At 39.1% G+C, this 16,833-nt stretch overlaps 1 protein-coding gene across 14 annotated transcripts in view; it reads right to left on the reverse strand.

The window, feature by feature from the left end:
* CadN (neural cadherin) overlaps nt 1–16,833 on the reverse strand; it is a 192,759-nt gene that overhangs the window by 54,618 nt on the left and 121,308 nt on the right. Inside the window, exon 1 of one of the 14 annotated variants that reach the window (XM_088036187.1) lies at nt 5,626–5,753. The exons of the other annotated variants lie outside the window; for them this stretch is intronic. Coding sequence (XP_087892313.1) covers nt 5,626–5,677 — 52 coding nt within the window. The 5' untranslated portion in view covers nt 5,678–5,753. Of the gene's footprint in view, nt 1–5,625; nt 5,754–16,833 lie in introns of those variants that run through there. 14 annotated transcript variants of the gene reach the window in all.

Below are 16,833 nucleotides of genomic sequence, written 5' to 3' on the forward strand. Positions count from 1 at the left end.
AAATCACCCCAGCAGCACTGCTATCAAAACGAATTGATATTCAATAGGACTAACGATGGTCTGTTGCCATTTTTCGTTATTAAAAGGTATTTTAGACAGCGGAAACTGCAATTAAGCCGCAATATATGTGCTTTTGTGCTTACCTCGAATCGATACGCTGAAAGTTAAGTAATTTACACTTCTAAGGCAGAAGATGCATTAGCCCAGCGTTGCATTACTCCGCTGCAATTCCATCGCAAAGTTCGCCCATTTTTCTCCGTTTTAGAGAGAAACTGATGGGGTAGAAAACGCCCCGCCGAGAATTTTGTTTGTAATTTGAGAAATGCTTCTGGCTATTTATAGTTTTATTTTGTACATTACTGGAATTAAGGCGTCGGGGCTGAATTCAAAAATCCCATCTAAAGAAAGATATTTCGAAATCTCTTTGATTAGGACTTCAAAGTTACAGCGAAAGTGATTTTCATAAGGGCCTTCTGCCCAGCACAAACGCCGCGGTTGACGAAGGGCCCATTTGATGCATCTCCCCCGTGGCGGCCTTGCGTCAATTTTATCCGGCAATTAGTGCCCGTAATTATTAACTCGGTACTGACAACGCCGCCTCCGGCCTTCCACCAGTCAAACTTTGTTCTGCTTGATTTTCCACCAGGGACTGTTCATCCCACCAAATTAAAATACACTTGTTAACCGTATTTTTTGTCGGTCATACCATTTGCATTTTCAGCGAAAGGACGGAGAATATGCCGATATTAACATAAGCCGCAAATCCAATTACATGTTAATGAGCTTGTCCCACCTAAGACAAGCCTCAAGTTTCTGAGGCAGCGCAACAATATTTCAATAACCGAGGGTTGTTTAATTAGTGACGGTCCAAGCGCCGGATCAGATTTTGCTTCGGAGCAGAGGTGTTCGCTTTTTCCCACCCGAAAATAAATTTGCTCACGGCTATGGAGGAAAAAAGTACAATCGTAACTAAATTCGAATTTAATCAAATGTTGCGCTCTCGGATTGCGGCATAACAGCCCGAATAAATCGTTGCGCGGTATCGTGAAATTCGGTCGATAGGATAGGGCATTTGCATAATGTGCTAGTTTTAATTAATTATTTTAATGAGAAACGAAAAAGAGAGCCTGTTTGTGTCCGTTCATTATTGATGTGTTGCATTTAGGGTACAGCCGTAAATTCCAAATTCGATTAGTTCCAATATGTTCCATAAATTAACGTTGCTTTGGCAAGGACAAAAACTGATCCTAATTCCGGTCTCAACGCACAAATATGAAAGCGCAGAATTTTAGTGACGGTTTTGCAAATATTAGAGTTGCCAATGTAGGCAGGCTACTTTCGTTGTACGTATTTATACGAATATTGCGTGGTCATACATAAAATGAAAATTAAAATCCATTTATGAAAACTTTTATGCATTTAATTATTCATTCTGCTGTTGTTAGAATGAATCTTGATTAAAACCAGTCCAGCAGTAGCACTCTTATTAAAAATGGATTAAAAATAGGACTAAATGAATGTATTTACACAACATTATTTGGCAGCAAGACTTATTCTTTGGCCTGTACATTTAGAACCTTAAGCCGCAACATTCCATTTTAATAAGTTCTTAGTACTGTTCCCGAGCTAGGGAACCGCAACAACGACCTAAAAGTTCGTGCTTTGGCATTGTCCTTTTTCCAGTCCTTCAGCTCCTACTTACGATTACATCTAAGCTTGGTAATCCGCACCACAAATTAATTTTCTACAAAGTATCTATTTGGTTTCAGTGCAGTGTGTTTCATCCTGCGACCCAAACCCATCTAATTTCTGCACTAAAACACATTTGGAATGCGCCGGTAGGACCTATTGAATTAGTCCTGCGCTAGTACCCGCTCGTCAAAACAACAATTACCCTAACATCCCTTCTAATTTCCAACAAAGGCCGCATTTATCCGTCTGAAATCAATAACTCGTCGAAAATTCATCCGGAAGGACATCTAAGGATGATATATAAATCACAAGCCCGAAGCGCTCTCAAAAATAAAATCCATAATTGAGGTAAGAGCCGTGGATGCAATACTCGTATGTCAGAATTTATGTGCCGCCCCCGATATTTTTATGACGGCCGATATTGGTAACGTCGGGTTCTCTCTGAGATTACCAAATTTATTGTATACGTGGGAACGGGCTCAAGAGGGTAGAACTAATTCTTGGACAGAGAGGTTAATTAGACGTGTGAAGGCCCGCAGAAATCGGAAATATCACGCACGGAAGAGAAACAATGACTTTTGCCCAAAGCGAAGTTGCAGCGAGGCAGGTCATTTAAAAACGCGGCGGTTTCAGGCAACTTCCGGCGCAACATGAACTCGAATAAATTTGTTTTTGCGACAATGCGCCTGATTTTAATTACATCCGATTCAAGTACTTCAAGAGGCAAATTGCAAACACAATATGGCGCCGCATGCGGGAGCTCATGGGGTGGAAAGCATGTTTTTCTGAAATGTTGACAGGGTTGATTGCTTTTTTCGATTCGGACGGAAAGAATGCGCTTGTTTACGATGGTAAAAAGTTGCAGCTAAATCCGCCTAGATGTTCATCTAACTGTCGAGATAATTCCTGAGATTATTTCCACGTTTTTCCGAAAGGAATGTTGCAGTCAGGTCGACAAAGGCACGAGTTTGTTTCGTCTTAGCAATTCGAACTATGTTTCTTTGGCGTTTCTTGTGAATCAATTTTTGTTTTTTCGATTGTGCAACGACAGAGAAAAGCCAGGAGTACCTGTTAATGGCGACGGAGCTTTCTGCCGGGATTTGAAAGGATGTGGCGATGTTGAAGTCGGAAAAAGAAAATCGTCGGAAAAGCGAAAACAGTCTGAATAAAAGAATGTAATTTATCTCAGCATAAACAGAATAGTTTATAAAATATACTGCTTCGACAACCTTAAGACCCTTAGCATCTAAAGTTCATTAATTTAAAATCCTCGAAAAAGGTGTCAACGTCGAGTTCCCCGTTCAATAAAAGAAATATATTCATGATAATTTAGAGCTCTAGGAATCAACGTCACTGCCGAGGATGCAGTTTATGGAAATGCAAATTGAGCGATGAGTGCCCGGAGTGTTAGTTTTAGTGACTTTAGTAACTTCTCCAACGGATAAGATTCAATTAAGAGACAGTGAGCTATAGCAGACAACTCTAGTCTAAGACTTACTTTCCTTTGTTGTACTTCCTCCTGGAAGTTGTCGAAGAGACCAAACTTCGCTCTGTAATAAAGCGTAAGAAATCGCCACCCGGCTCATATTTCAAGAAAATGACCGCAACTTTCGCTTTTAGGGCGTCATTAGGGCCCCTTCTTGGCGACTTAACGTACAGACAACTTTCCTCAAGGGCGATTTAAATACCCGGAAATATCACCGGACGGGAAAACTGTCAACGGAGCTCTATTTGAGGATTCCCGAAAATCCATTTACACTTAAATCAAATTCCATTGTTTTTCCTGAAAGTTCTTCCCGGTAATCGTATTACATGATGTTTGTTGTACGAACGCAATTAAATCCAGCGAAGACCCTTTAATAAATTAATTCGAACTAAGGGACGCTCATAGATTACCATTGCATACGGAGAAGCGCCGACCTGATTTAATAAAAAGGATAATTCTTTAGCGCCTTCCGGAGGATCATGACGAGAAAAAATCTCATTAGTGCCAACGCCGCAAGGGAAAGAAGCGAAAATTAGAAAAGTGGCCGCGTCATGGTCGAATTATGGCGAAAGCGGTAAGTTTAACACGAATCCAAAAAAACCCGACATGCCCACATTGCAAATAATTGCAGTTTTCCGGTGTTTCTGCTAAACTTGGCTCATTAACTCATCGACTTTGTCTTTTTCGACGTTTTCGAACCGGTTGATTAATCACCGCCTTTAGAGGAAACCGAAGGGATTTTTGACCTACATCAAGCGAAACGATCGTTTTTCCATTTGAATTTTTCCCACCATCTGCTACTTTATTAATTCATTCCGTTTTTACCGCCGGTTGACCGCTGAAGATCGACCGCTTCCCTGCATACCGGAATTTTTCCGGTGAGAATTTAATTAATTCGGTCATTGAAACGAAAGCTCCACAGGTGTCCACTTCTTCATTAATTCTCGCAATACTTCTGAAACTTGCAAAAAGCTCGTAATTAAAAAGCTCTCCCGCTTTCAAGTTTCCATTCGCGGGTTCGCACGTATCACTTCCATTTATCACGCGAGACGTCATTGTTTCACGTTTTGACACATTTATATACGAGTTAGTTGTATAAAACGTCGTCCATTGTGATCGAAACGCCCCGTTCCAGATTTCCGGAGTCGCTGTCGTTAATCATTCTGGAAATGATGCTCGGGATTTTACGGTAAGCGAAAATTCATTCACACGAGCTTGTTAGCATTGGTACGCTTATCTCAGACAGGTACTCCACCACCGGATTAGTCCGGAGACAGAAATAACTTTAATCTGTCGCGGGATTTCAACTCAAATCGTTCGATGTTTACTTTGATTCTGAATTTTTAATCAAGAGATTAAATATTTATAGTACATGGAGAGGCGGACCGTAAAAAGGGTACAAACATTTTCCCGCAAGCGAAAAAAGAGTAAACACGCGAGTCGAATTCTATTGTCCTAGCCGTTCAACGTTGATATTATTAGACGAGCATAATTCAGTTTCCAAAAATGGAAATTCCCTGATGTGCTAAACAAGATGGCAATCAAAAGTAGAAATTTAATTTTAAGGAGCAAATTCGACAAATTTGGCTGAGCAAGACGCCACGTCTTCAAAATGAGATGAAATGTTGTTTTGCACTTATTTTAAAGTGAGTCTAATTTCTCTCAAAGTCGTCCATTTTATACAACTTTATGCTCGGAGAGGAAACAAATTTCACGTGAAAACCCGCATCGGTAGTTGGATGATGCAAGAAAACAAACAGAAATAACCATAACTCGACACCAAAAGTTTTGTTTAATCATCCACAACTGCTGCTGGCTCAGAGATGCGAATAATTTACACAACTTTTCGCTCAAAAATTCCAACAAAATTCGCGCGTGTTTAATTCTTATGTATTAAACTAAACTATCATTTATTGTAAAATCATCGAATCCCAAATAAAATAATAAAAGTGGACTTTCGATTTTTATTATCCGCTCTTCCGATGCAACAAAAGTTCAGAGAATTTTTCTACGAGAAAAATTCTTTGATTTCTGGAGTACATTAGAGGCCATAAAAATGAGAAACTTTTTAGGCTGTTTTGTGTCCATAAACCCCAGTACGCTGTTTCAATAAAATATATTCTTTTTTTTTAATAATATATGGGATAAATTCCATCCTATTCCTAAGAAAGCAAAAAATCTTGCGTCTCGCCGTAATAGCATTCAGCCGATGCGCGATGTGGCGAAGTTAAAACGAAAAAAAAAATCTCGGGGGAATTCCAAAAGCACGATATTGCCATTAGACGCTGTCCCACCAAATACAGAATTTAGTGTCCATTGTCTCTGTGGCAATTTAAAAAAACTCCGAACTTTGATTATCCCTTTTCATCCCTTTTAAGAATCCAACTTAAATTAAACAAGTCCCGAAGGACCCTCGGCTTTTTTTTCGGTTTCCTTGAAAGAATTACCTAAATAAGTGCTGTTGGTTAACACCCAAAAGACCTTGAGAGGGTCGACCATCACACACACAAACCACGATCACTCACATCGCTTGTATGTTAAGAGCCCGCCACACAGCTCACCGGAGCATGGGTCATACTGGCGGACCGCTCCGGTGTGTTCCCGGAGTTCCCAGCGTTGGGCGTGCGCGCGTTTCCCGCTCTCGCGCCCATCTATTATTAATCCCCAAATTAAGAAAAAAGCTCAAATCGAGCGATTTAATGATGATATATATCGCGTCTTCAACCACAAAGCACGCCATCTGCATGGCTCCAAGCGCCCGGAATATTCCGCCGCGATTATGCAAGGCATGCAGCCGGACCCGGTTGCGTGACGTGTCGCAATTAAAACCGTTTGATCTCAACAAGGTGGAGAATGTTGACGACAAATTGCATGCTACGCCAGATTTGAGATGTGATTAACATTTCTTTGAGTCAAAAAACAGTCTAAATGTAGCTTTGATTTGTGGGAGTATGTAAATAGAGTGGTTGGTTATAAACAGAGGGATTTTCTAGTTTTTTTGTGTGGTGGGAATTGGAACAAGCTAACGCATTGGAGCGATCATCGTTTATCATAGTTTATGGATCGGATGGTGTCGATGTTTTTGTATAAACTAAAAACTAACGGAAGGGTACAGTTGTGCGAGTTTGTGAAAATGCAATATGTGGGACAATGTACAGGAAATCGTATAGCGCGGAGACACGTTCAACGTGTAAGTATTACATTTTCCTGGATATGTTTTCAAATTGAATATCCCGATCTATTGACAAGCAAGCAGAAATTTATTCAACTTCACTATGGCGTCGGTCAACCGATAATTGTATATTTTTAGAAACTCTATTCTGCTAGCATCACACTATTGCAAACAATTCCAGTAGGATTAAAGACACAAAAACCAAATCCAACAAACATTTGGATTTCACGAGACCGCAGTGCTGAGCCCGAACACCATAAGTTTTATTTAATACCCACATTTTTTGCAAACAAAATACTTTGTCATGAGATATGCGACACCATGAAGCGGTTATGCCATTGTAACGGCTTTAATTAAAAAATATGTGAAACGATAGTTTCTGCCTTCCACAGCGCCGCGTAAAGTTGGCTAAAATTAGGTGCTCTTAATCCGTAAAGTCCACGTAACTTCTCTTTAAATCTCCACTTTTAGCTTTTTGAGGTCGTTTGGAAACTTTTTAAGTAGTAAATTGCATTCGCGTTATCGATTCCTTCATTGTGTTAATGCTACATGAGTAACAAGGTTAACGCTCAATGTGCGCTTTTATTAATCAGAGTTTGGCCGCATCAGCTTATTAGTGCTCTTTTGATTTATCCAGCATCAAAAGCTAGCAGGTGGCATCTTCAAAGGCGTCAGCGAGCTCACCTGCATTTGGCCCGTTTAATCAAGAGCACGTTTATGAACTTTAATAACGTAGACAATGCGCTCTCGAATTTTGTTTACAACGGAAAATGACCTCTAAACTCGCACATAATTCAGGCTGTTTTCTTCCTGGCACCGGAGAAGTTTGTTTTCAAAAGTGACTATTTAAATATGCGTCGGTGTGAAGTAGAGGTCGATTTTTCAGAAGGATCGATGACCGAAATAATGGTGTGTTTTTAGTGTAAACATCCAGAGGCGGATTGGTAGATAAAGGATGTGGCACGAACTAGCCGCGAACAGACGATGGAGAGAAAATATTGTTTTTGTCATATTTTGTTATTGCAGATCGAGGTCTTCATGCGGGATCAGTGTCGGTTCCTTCAAAGCGTTTTTTCGTTTTGAAAATATCCGATATTTCGCTCCTGCCACTGTAAACAAACAGTATTTTCGTCGATTCCGGGAAAGAACCGATCCGGAAATGATCGGCTGATTTCCCGAGTTCGCGTTTGCCATTTCAATCGGATCATCAAGACTTAAAATAATAACGACTGGTGATGACAGGCCAAGATGGATGCTGCAAACGACGTCTTATATTGAGCTTGCCAATTCCACAAAGGGAACGGATGCAACGTCTAGTGCTAATTGGAATAGTATACCAATTGGTGTATACAAACGTTTAATTGAGTATACACTTGAAAATACAGTGCTGATAGAATACGGTCTGTGGTTTGCGTTGCGGCGATCTGACAGCTTCGGGAGGGAGAATTGGGGGAGGCGGACACTAGTTGCCTCCCGAGGGAGAGTCGGATAGTTCGACTGGTCCTGTGCAACAGCTAGTACGGTGATTCTAGATATTTACAATCATGACGACCAATCAGGATTTTTCAAACAATCATAAAACTCGATTTGCAACAGTAGCGAATAATTTGATTACGTCGACATTTTTTCCATGTTAATGTAAAGTATAATAAAATTGCAGGGAGCATTGTTTATCCATAGTACACAAACCGAATCACTCAAACGATAGATCGAATAAAACACTTTTCAGAAAGCCGACATTACCCATATTATGGCGCTAACAGCGCGACAAACAGATATACATATTAAATGATAATAATTTACGTAATATAATACCAGCTAATTGCCACATTTCCCCATTATTTGTGAATATTAACAGAATTTTCACGAGAACTATACTAAATTGTAAATGACATGCAAATTAATAAAAATAAACTCTATTAGTGGTGACAATAAAAAATTACGTGCTGAAAGGACAATGAATCCATATTAATTTACACATGCATAAAATTTTTCGGGACATTATTTTTACAGTTCAATTAATTCTGACCGACCAAAGACCTCCCATCTTGTGAGAAGTGTTTATACTTTATTTCAATTTTTCATTTTGAAGGGAAATAAAAAGCTTCAAGGAGCTTATTCTCAAAAGAAAATACGTTTTCATTTATTTTCTGGGTCTCTGAATTGAGTTTTTTGCTGGCTGTCTTGATTAACGACAGCTTTTCATTTTATGTTTGCTTTTGTAAAACAGAGGTGTGGTCCGGGCTTCTATGGATGACTAGTTGAAATCTGAATCAACGATGAATAGTTACCATTTTTCAAATTCAACGAGAATAACCACTATCAGCGCGTAAATTTTTAACGCTGTTTACATCCTGTTCTCTTTAAAACTGTGTAATAATTAATAATAATCATATCTTCGCAATGTTCTCGTAATGAACATTCTTGTGAACCAAACAGTGTCACGAACAACTCACAGCGTAAATCAGCGGCTGGAATTCTGTATATTAGCTGAGTAGTTCCAGCACCTGGAAATATCGCAAACTCGAATTGTTTCAACGCTCTTGTGAAATTAAAAAAATTTGTTCAGAGACTCCATTTTGTAAAATTCTAAGGCAAAAACAACTGAAATATGTTAATTGCAATCAAGTTTAAAGTCATAAATTATTCACGCACAAATTCCATTTAGTATTCAGGCAGCTTAATTGTAACACACAAAAGTGTTCCTGTGCTTTCTGATACACGGTAGCAGAGATGATCTCTAAAATGTTCAAACAAAAAAAATAACTCATCTAGTAAACTTCAATTGATGATGGATCAGTCTCTTAATGATAATGTCTGTTTGCAACTGAGCCCTGCAAAATGAAATTTTATGAAAACCCTCATTTATCATTGCCTCAACTTTTGTCTGATCTAATTTGTACAGAAAATGAGTGAGATGTGCTTCAAAGACACTTGCGTCATTATACAAAGTCTCCGGAAGCCTCAGTATCCTCTGCTGATTAGTACAATCTCGAATCATTATTTCAACCTCTAATTAATGTAATACCAGTAAAATGTCTACTTCTTTTTGTAAGTTTTTATTACTCGCGAAGTGAGTGCCCAATTTTACATTTTCATTGTATTCCTCTTGCGTGTAATATATTCAAAGCGCTTTTCAAAGTTTTTAGTCTTATTGGCATCATTTTATGATGAGTTGCGAGATGCGCATCGGTAAGTAATTCCTGGTTCGATCGGAAATTGGTTACTGTGCAGCTCATGTTAAAATAATAGTACTATAGAATTTCCAATTCTGTTGTCGAATTGGGGAAGTAATCACTTTAATTTGTGCCCATATCCATAATTATCTGATAGAAATAACAGGATATATCTAACCCCTTGTTCCTATCCTTTATGAGCGCAAATTCAACTCAACACGTCCTTCATTTTTTCTTTTTAAAACGACACTCCAACAATACCCCGTGCTGCAATTACAACCTCTTCCAAAGGACAGACTGGCGATTTTTGCAGACTATGTCGGTCAGCTGGCTCGTAAACAGCTTGGAAAGGGAGCTTTTTGCAAGCGCACTCGGCGCCGAACAGTTTCAGCCTTGACATTTTTAATGACTCGTCGTTATCGACTTTGAACCCTCACGTGAAGATTGTAGATTTCGATAATAATGTAAATCAAACTGAACCCGCTTTGCACAGAAAAGAGTATCTTCCCTCTAATTAGCAAAATATCACTGAAATAACGATCTCCGGAAAAAAAATGTAAATCGCACTGTTAAAGTCGAGGCTTTATTGTTGACAGGTCAAAAGTTTGAAATAGGAAACCACACGAGTGTGTATTTATTTGCATAATCGCCTCGGAAAAGTTTTTTCGAGCTGGGGGCGGTTTGGTGCTGTGTCAGGTTATGGACAGTTTGAGGGAGGAAATCGATCAGTTAAGAATTCAAAGCGATAAGAAGAGCTGTGTCGTCGGTTTTAGAGGAGCATTGTATTTTTGCGGCTTTTTCCGTTTTGTTAAGGGGAATACACGTGTGACAAATCCACCAGCGTTCATTTGAAAGAGTCAGAGAACTCAAAGCAACCGCTCTTATCCGCTTAAAAGACATCACTCAAAATTAAGAAAATATTTTATACGGGAAATGATAAATTCTCACATTTATCTCTGCAGCTACATTTTTTCATTTCCTCCAAGAAAATATTGCAGCATAAATAAATACACACTATTCTAAACAAACGTTGCGCCGTGAATCTTGATTGCAAGTGTAAGAATGCAGCATTCCTTTCCTTAATTTACGAGGATTTTACTTCGCATTTATCATTTCCGTCTGGCATGAATGTCACATTAGAGCTACTAACGGGACTATTAAAATTTATTGAAAGTTTCCTACATGGCCGAGGGCATTTGAAAATTCGCCGCACTCAAAAATCTGGAAGGTGAAATCGACATTTTTTTGATTTATTCGACCACGTCCGTAAGATATGATGTTTCGCAAGCTTTCATTTGCAAAACTGTCAACGAGGCTCATAAAAAACATCGTCGGAAAACAAATCGTCCAAAAAAGCGCGATAAAGAATGCCCAGGTCGCAACTTCGATTTGTCGTTTTTATATTCGGGGGTAAAAGTGCGGCCTCATAAATATCAAAAACCACCTGCGATGTAGGGGCAGACTATTAATTTTTTTGATCGCAGTGTGTCTTCCACCGTGTTACAAATTCATGGGATTCCCGGCTGACGATCTTTCACCGCCAATTACTCCACTCATCCAACTAGCGCTTGATATGTTATTAATTCTGTCGTTTTATCTTGAAGCAGTTTCGAGATTTCGCATGGAAGCGCCGTAATTTTCGGTTCAAAGTTAAATCCGCGTTTAAGTAATGACAGAGTTAGTGCATGCAAATCCACCCGAATTGCCAATTACGTAAATAATAACACAAACCGTCGACGGAAATTAAAAGATGGAGACTACATTGTGCCGGAACTGAGTTTACCTCCATTCAAATTTCTTGTCACTTGTTTTAATTGTTGGAGCGTGGAAACGACAAATCGATACACCGGAAGAAACGATACCGGATCCAGTTTAAACTCCGGAATACGTGTGTGCGCCCTGAAAAATGTATCGATTTCGTTCGGGAGTTATGTTCTTGTTATGAAGCGTACTCTTCGTTTCCTGCCACACTTCATTTTGTTTAGCGACGTTTTTCGAGGATTTTATTCGAGAAGTTCGAGAAACGAGCCATTAATGCTAGGCGAGGACATCAATTTCCTCTTTAATTATTGTGATTATTGCGAGACCTGGATGCGTTGGCGAAACAGTTTCCAAGTTTGACGCAGATTAAAGGGCCCATCCCAATGTGTCAAGTGTGTCTCCGACCGTTAACGATCTGGGATGGGTTACCGGAAATGAGAGGTGGCGGAAAGGGACCTCACCGAATTATTTGATGGAATTCACAGAAACCTAAACGTAATTCAACCAATTTGGGTTTTCAGTTGCGAAAAAACAGTTCTCAGTGTCAAAAAAAGCTTTTTAGGGAACACGAAAACTTTTTGCATGTGTAATTAGGAAGAAAGCTCGGAGAACAACATGTTTTGTTTGCAGCACCAAAAAAGCTAGTCGGTTCTTTAGGCTAAGCTCAATTCATTCCGTAACATTAGAACTTCCGGATCCATAGTCCGGAAGCCCGGAGGCATTTACACTTAGCGAATGGGGCTATTTAGAGTTACGGCATAATTTATCAACGCTTTGAAATTTGTCGCACTCTCAGAATAAGAAGTGTGGATATTGACAGTATAAATTTACTTTTTCACCAATAGCTTGAAAAATTTCTCTCCTACAAGTAGATAAAAAACAGCGTAATTTGTATCGCCTATATTAAGCTAAATATTTAGTGAAACTTTTCTGGTCCTCGCTATCTAATTTTCCTCGATCCTTCGGGTTCTCGGAAAATAATAACCCTCGGAAAAATGTCTTCTTTTCTGAGTATATAATTATTATTCCACCGCTGTTCTGTTTAAGAAGAACAAGATAAAACTTGCTGTACCATGGAACCACTTTCAAGATAAGAACTTCGAAAAGTTATTCCTATTATAATCCGCAGTAGACTAAACGTGCTTGCTTTTACTGCTAATACAAATGATGTTATTCATTTACACAGAAAATAATTCACCGAAACGACGCCGACGCGACAACTTGAATTAAATGTCCTCAGTTAGTCTTGAACCGTTTTCTCTTTAAAGTCCCGCTAAAACAATGTGTAACAAAGTATCGCCCGGAATAATTTATAGCCAAAGGCCAGGGATTATTCAAAAAAGTTAAATAAACCGCAGGATGTTTATGTATGATATTTCCAGTTGAATGAGCAGTGATCTAGTCAACCATCAATTTAAAACTACGCTTGAAAAGTCCGAACCCGACTAAATTAGAAATGTTTAATTCGTTTCGATAAAAAGTGTCTGACTCTGCTCGCGGCAGGATTGGCAGGATCGTAGTTTGTTTAACGGAGAGGTTAGAATTTTAGTCACAGATCCGTTATTGTATGGTATTGTGCAAAGTTACAACGTTCGTTTCCCGAATTAATCTTAAATTGTCTTTTATTACGTCCTGAATGGTTTTTCCAATTGTTTAATTTGGAACAATAGCGTCGACACAAAATAAACACAACCTTTCGATAACAGTTCTGCAAACATTACCAGCGGCTGAATTTTATTTACAATGGGGCGTCGATAACGCGAATAATGACTTCATTGCTTCACGGATTGTAATATCGTTGTTATTTTAATTTAATTTCAAGGTAACCCAGTTTCTCGTCGAACAAATAATTATACTAAAATAACACGCGGACCGAAAAGCACTTATTGTAAAAATATTGGCCCTTTGTGATTATTCCATTAATTTGAATGTTCTCTGAATGCTTTGAGTCCGACCATAAAGGGTTTGATAAAAAATACTCCAGAGAGGACGTAGAACAGACTGAGTTGTAGATTTTGCGGTTGACCAAGCAATTTTCCAAAGTTAGAAGTCGGGAGAAAAGGCAGAGCGCTCACCAAACCTACCAATTGAACCAAACGCCCGGTGTTGGAAAAAAGTATCCCGGCGCCTCCACCATTTCCAGAGTTCGAGCATGCAATTTCTTAACAAAAAACGTCGCGAGTCCCAAATGTGTCCCGACATGCAAAACGAGCGCTGAAGTGGTCTAAGAACAATTTTTTTAAATTGCTTATATTCATATCGATTGAGGAGATGTCACACCTGATACAGGAAATAACGATGCCGTTCGAATATAGGCAATACGTATTATAAACGACCGTAAATTTCCTGTTATGGCATACATGATCCTGCCAACACAAAACTACCACGTTTCACCGGATTATATTAAACATACCCTTCGAAATGAAAGAACGTGGCCGCATCTGCGGTGGCGGCTAATACAGAGAATGGAAAACAACCCTGGAGGCGGCCGCTTTCACCTCAGTTGGAGTTAATTAGTTGATTTTTGCCACCCGGAATTGCAAATATTTAACCAGACGTAAAAAATCCAGAGGTAAAATATGTCTTGCGAATTTAGGGAGGAAAACAAAAGCGAAACTTCTAATAACCTCGGTGGAATGTTTCCGTAATTTAGCAGGGTCCGGAGTTCCGAAAGTTCGGTCTCACTTTACATAAACTCGTTTAGAGGGAGAGACGACGGACTAAATGTTATTAAAATAAAACAATAATTTAATTAATCAACTTAATTAATCGCGAACTGAATACCAAAGGACGCCACCGCTAAAGTTAGTCTCAGAAGGACCCCAAATCTGTGTTAACAGATTCATTTCTGGTATATTACACAACGTCGACACCTGTGCGTCGCGGCGCCATTCTTAATTAAAAAAAATTGAGGTCCGCCAAAACGAAGAACTCAAGTTCGGCACGCAAACACGCTTTAAAAGCTTCCGAATTAATTAAGGCCGGAAGTTAATCCACGAGACGTGACAATTTTTCCGGGTTTGCTTGCATGTCGGCGTACAGTGGCGTCCGTGAAATAATTAATTAGAGGTCGGGCAAAGCTAGCGTTCCGTTAAATAATTTAACTTAGTGTCGTGAGGAAGAAAACCGACCATTTTTCTACAAGAGAAAAAGAACCACCCAACAGGAATAATCACTCAAAAAATAGAGTAGATTTAAAGCTCGGTTAAATTATGCATCCTGCGGCATCTTCACCTGTCACGATCTAATATTTATGAACGAAATGGAACGGAATGCCTTTCTGTACTTCTTATTTATTTCGGATTACCCAAGATGTTTCTGTGAAAATATGTGATATCCATTTATAGCGGATGGGTTGAATATTTTATCGCTAAACGGAAGAGGTACTTACATTTCGGGGTCTAATAAGTAGTCGCCGGAGCTCGCCCGGATTAAACCAATACATTATAAACATTTATTCGCTTAAGGAGTCCGGCTTATGAAATCTCGGTCAGTAACTCACGCGGGTACAACCACTCCAAATTAAAGAAATTCTGCTTGGATCATCCCGGAAAAAGCTTGTAATTACTTTCTGATTAAAAGCGCAGAAAAAAGCGGAGGCTTGAGTGGTTTTAAAACTGCAGTGAAACTCTGTGTAAAATTATTTGATTATTCGGCAATATTTTGTTTAGAGTAGTAAACAAATTTTTGGATTCAACAATCGCTTGTTGAATACAAACGATTGTTTACAGATAATTTATTTAGAACAACACAGGTACAATTTGATGAAATGAACTTTAGTCCGAAAACAAGCGGATTGTTTTAGATACAAGCAGGAAAATAATTGTAGTTTTTGTAACATCAACGTGGAAGGTTTTGAAAACTATTAGAATTCAGTTGGAGTCTTCCTCCTTCTTTGACAAGCTTCACGTTGACAATAAATTTATTTCCAAAATTGTATTAACAGAAGCGTCGTTTTGGGAAATAATTCTATTCGAAACGCGTTTCCACTAAGCGCATTCCTGCACCTGCAGAATGGCATTCATTCTTCCGGAAACGCGATGGCCAAATTAAGGTAATGTAGAAATAATATTAAACCCATAAACAACAGTTTGTAGGTGTTTCCTTTGTAAGCTCCAGTGCTTTGTCCACAATTTACAAGCAATTTTGCTCAGGCAATTATGTGATAAAAAAGGACGAATTTGTTTACCGTCTAAAAGCATTCCACTTGTGAAGATGAAAAAAAATCTTTGAACTTTTAATCATGATAACGTCTTACAATTTTCCGATGAAATGGGACCGGTGGCTCCGGTTAGCGTCGTTTCGTTGAAGCTCCGGATCGATTCCTGCTACCACGCCCGGAGTTTCGAAGCGCTCTAGCGCCGTCTAGCTCAACTATGTTCAATTTTGTGGAGGTGATCTTTGTTATTGTGTAAAAAGAACGATAGATGGCGCTCAATGGTTGAACATTTTCGACTCTTCTAATCGTGGGATAAGAAGCAGAAATTAATTGAGACGGAAGATATATGTGAAAGGGTGGGTTTATCATAAATTTCCGTCGCTCTCATTTTTCACCCTCTTCTCTGAGATTAAAGAGCATTCCATATAGAGAATAACAAATAGTGGTGGTATGTGATGAGCATGATAAGTCGATGTCGGTGCTTTCTTTAGGGTGCAGTTAATAGAGGCATCTGTGGATATGCGCAAATCCGATTTATACTGGGTAATTTGCTTCCGACAAAGAATATACGTATGTCTATTGAATTCGATACGTTTCCTCCTGCATACATAATACGACTGCAGGAACGTGAAGCAGGAATTTCGGAATTAAACTATAAATAAATTCGCAAGCAAAAATACCGGGCACGTTTTATCCCCACATTAAGTATGCATAGATGATATCGTAAATACTGTGAAAATATTTGCTTTAAGCACCTCGTTACTCGGAAACTTGACGCCGACTTAAGAGTTCGCGCCCTTGGGGTCGATTTCTCCGGGAATTTTTTAATTATGATTCCGCACACGACCACACTCCCGCTGATATATTTTTAATAATTGTCCTAATGGCGGACGGAAGGAGCAGAATTGCGATTTTTATAGATAAAGCTAATATGTTACGTGACGTGCAACTGAAAAACACGTGACACTACACATGAATACTGACGCTTAATTAATATTCTTATAATGTTGGCTCCGATCCGCGGAGATGCTCCACTTTTCAAGCAATTATCGTCCGACTAATCGCGACTATTAAACGAAACGCTCATGGCAGTAGACTGAACTTGGAACGAATAATTAATTAGCGGGAAAAACACTCCCCGGAATGATGTCAACCATTTACTGGAAGGAAGGAAGCAAAACTAAATTAACGGAACTAAATTACAAAAATTATGCCGCAAATCTAAAAGAAATATGTGCGGCTCCTGGGGTACAATATTTGCATTGGGAAATTGGATTGGAAAAAGAATAACAACAGTTAACATGACGCGAAACTTTTCTTGTGTATTGACATGTTTAGTTGACCACGTTTCGTAGTATTTTATTTACAGGAATATGCACAGCTCCCA

This window comes from Gnatocerus cornutus, chromosome 5 (assembly GCF_029298725.1).
Source record: "Gnatocerus cornutus isolate USDA-ARS CGAHR chromosome 5, icGnaCorn1.1, whole genome shotgun sequence".
Lineage (NCBI taxonomy): Eukaryota > Metazoa > Arthropoda > Insecta > Coleoptera > Tenebrionidae > Gnatocerus > Gnatocerus cornutus.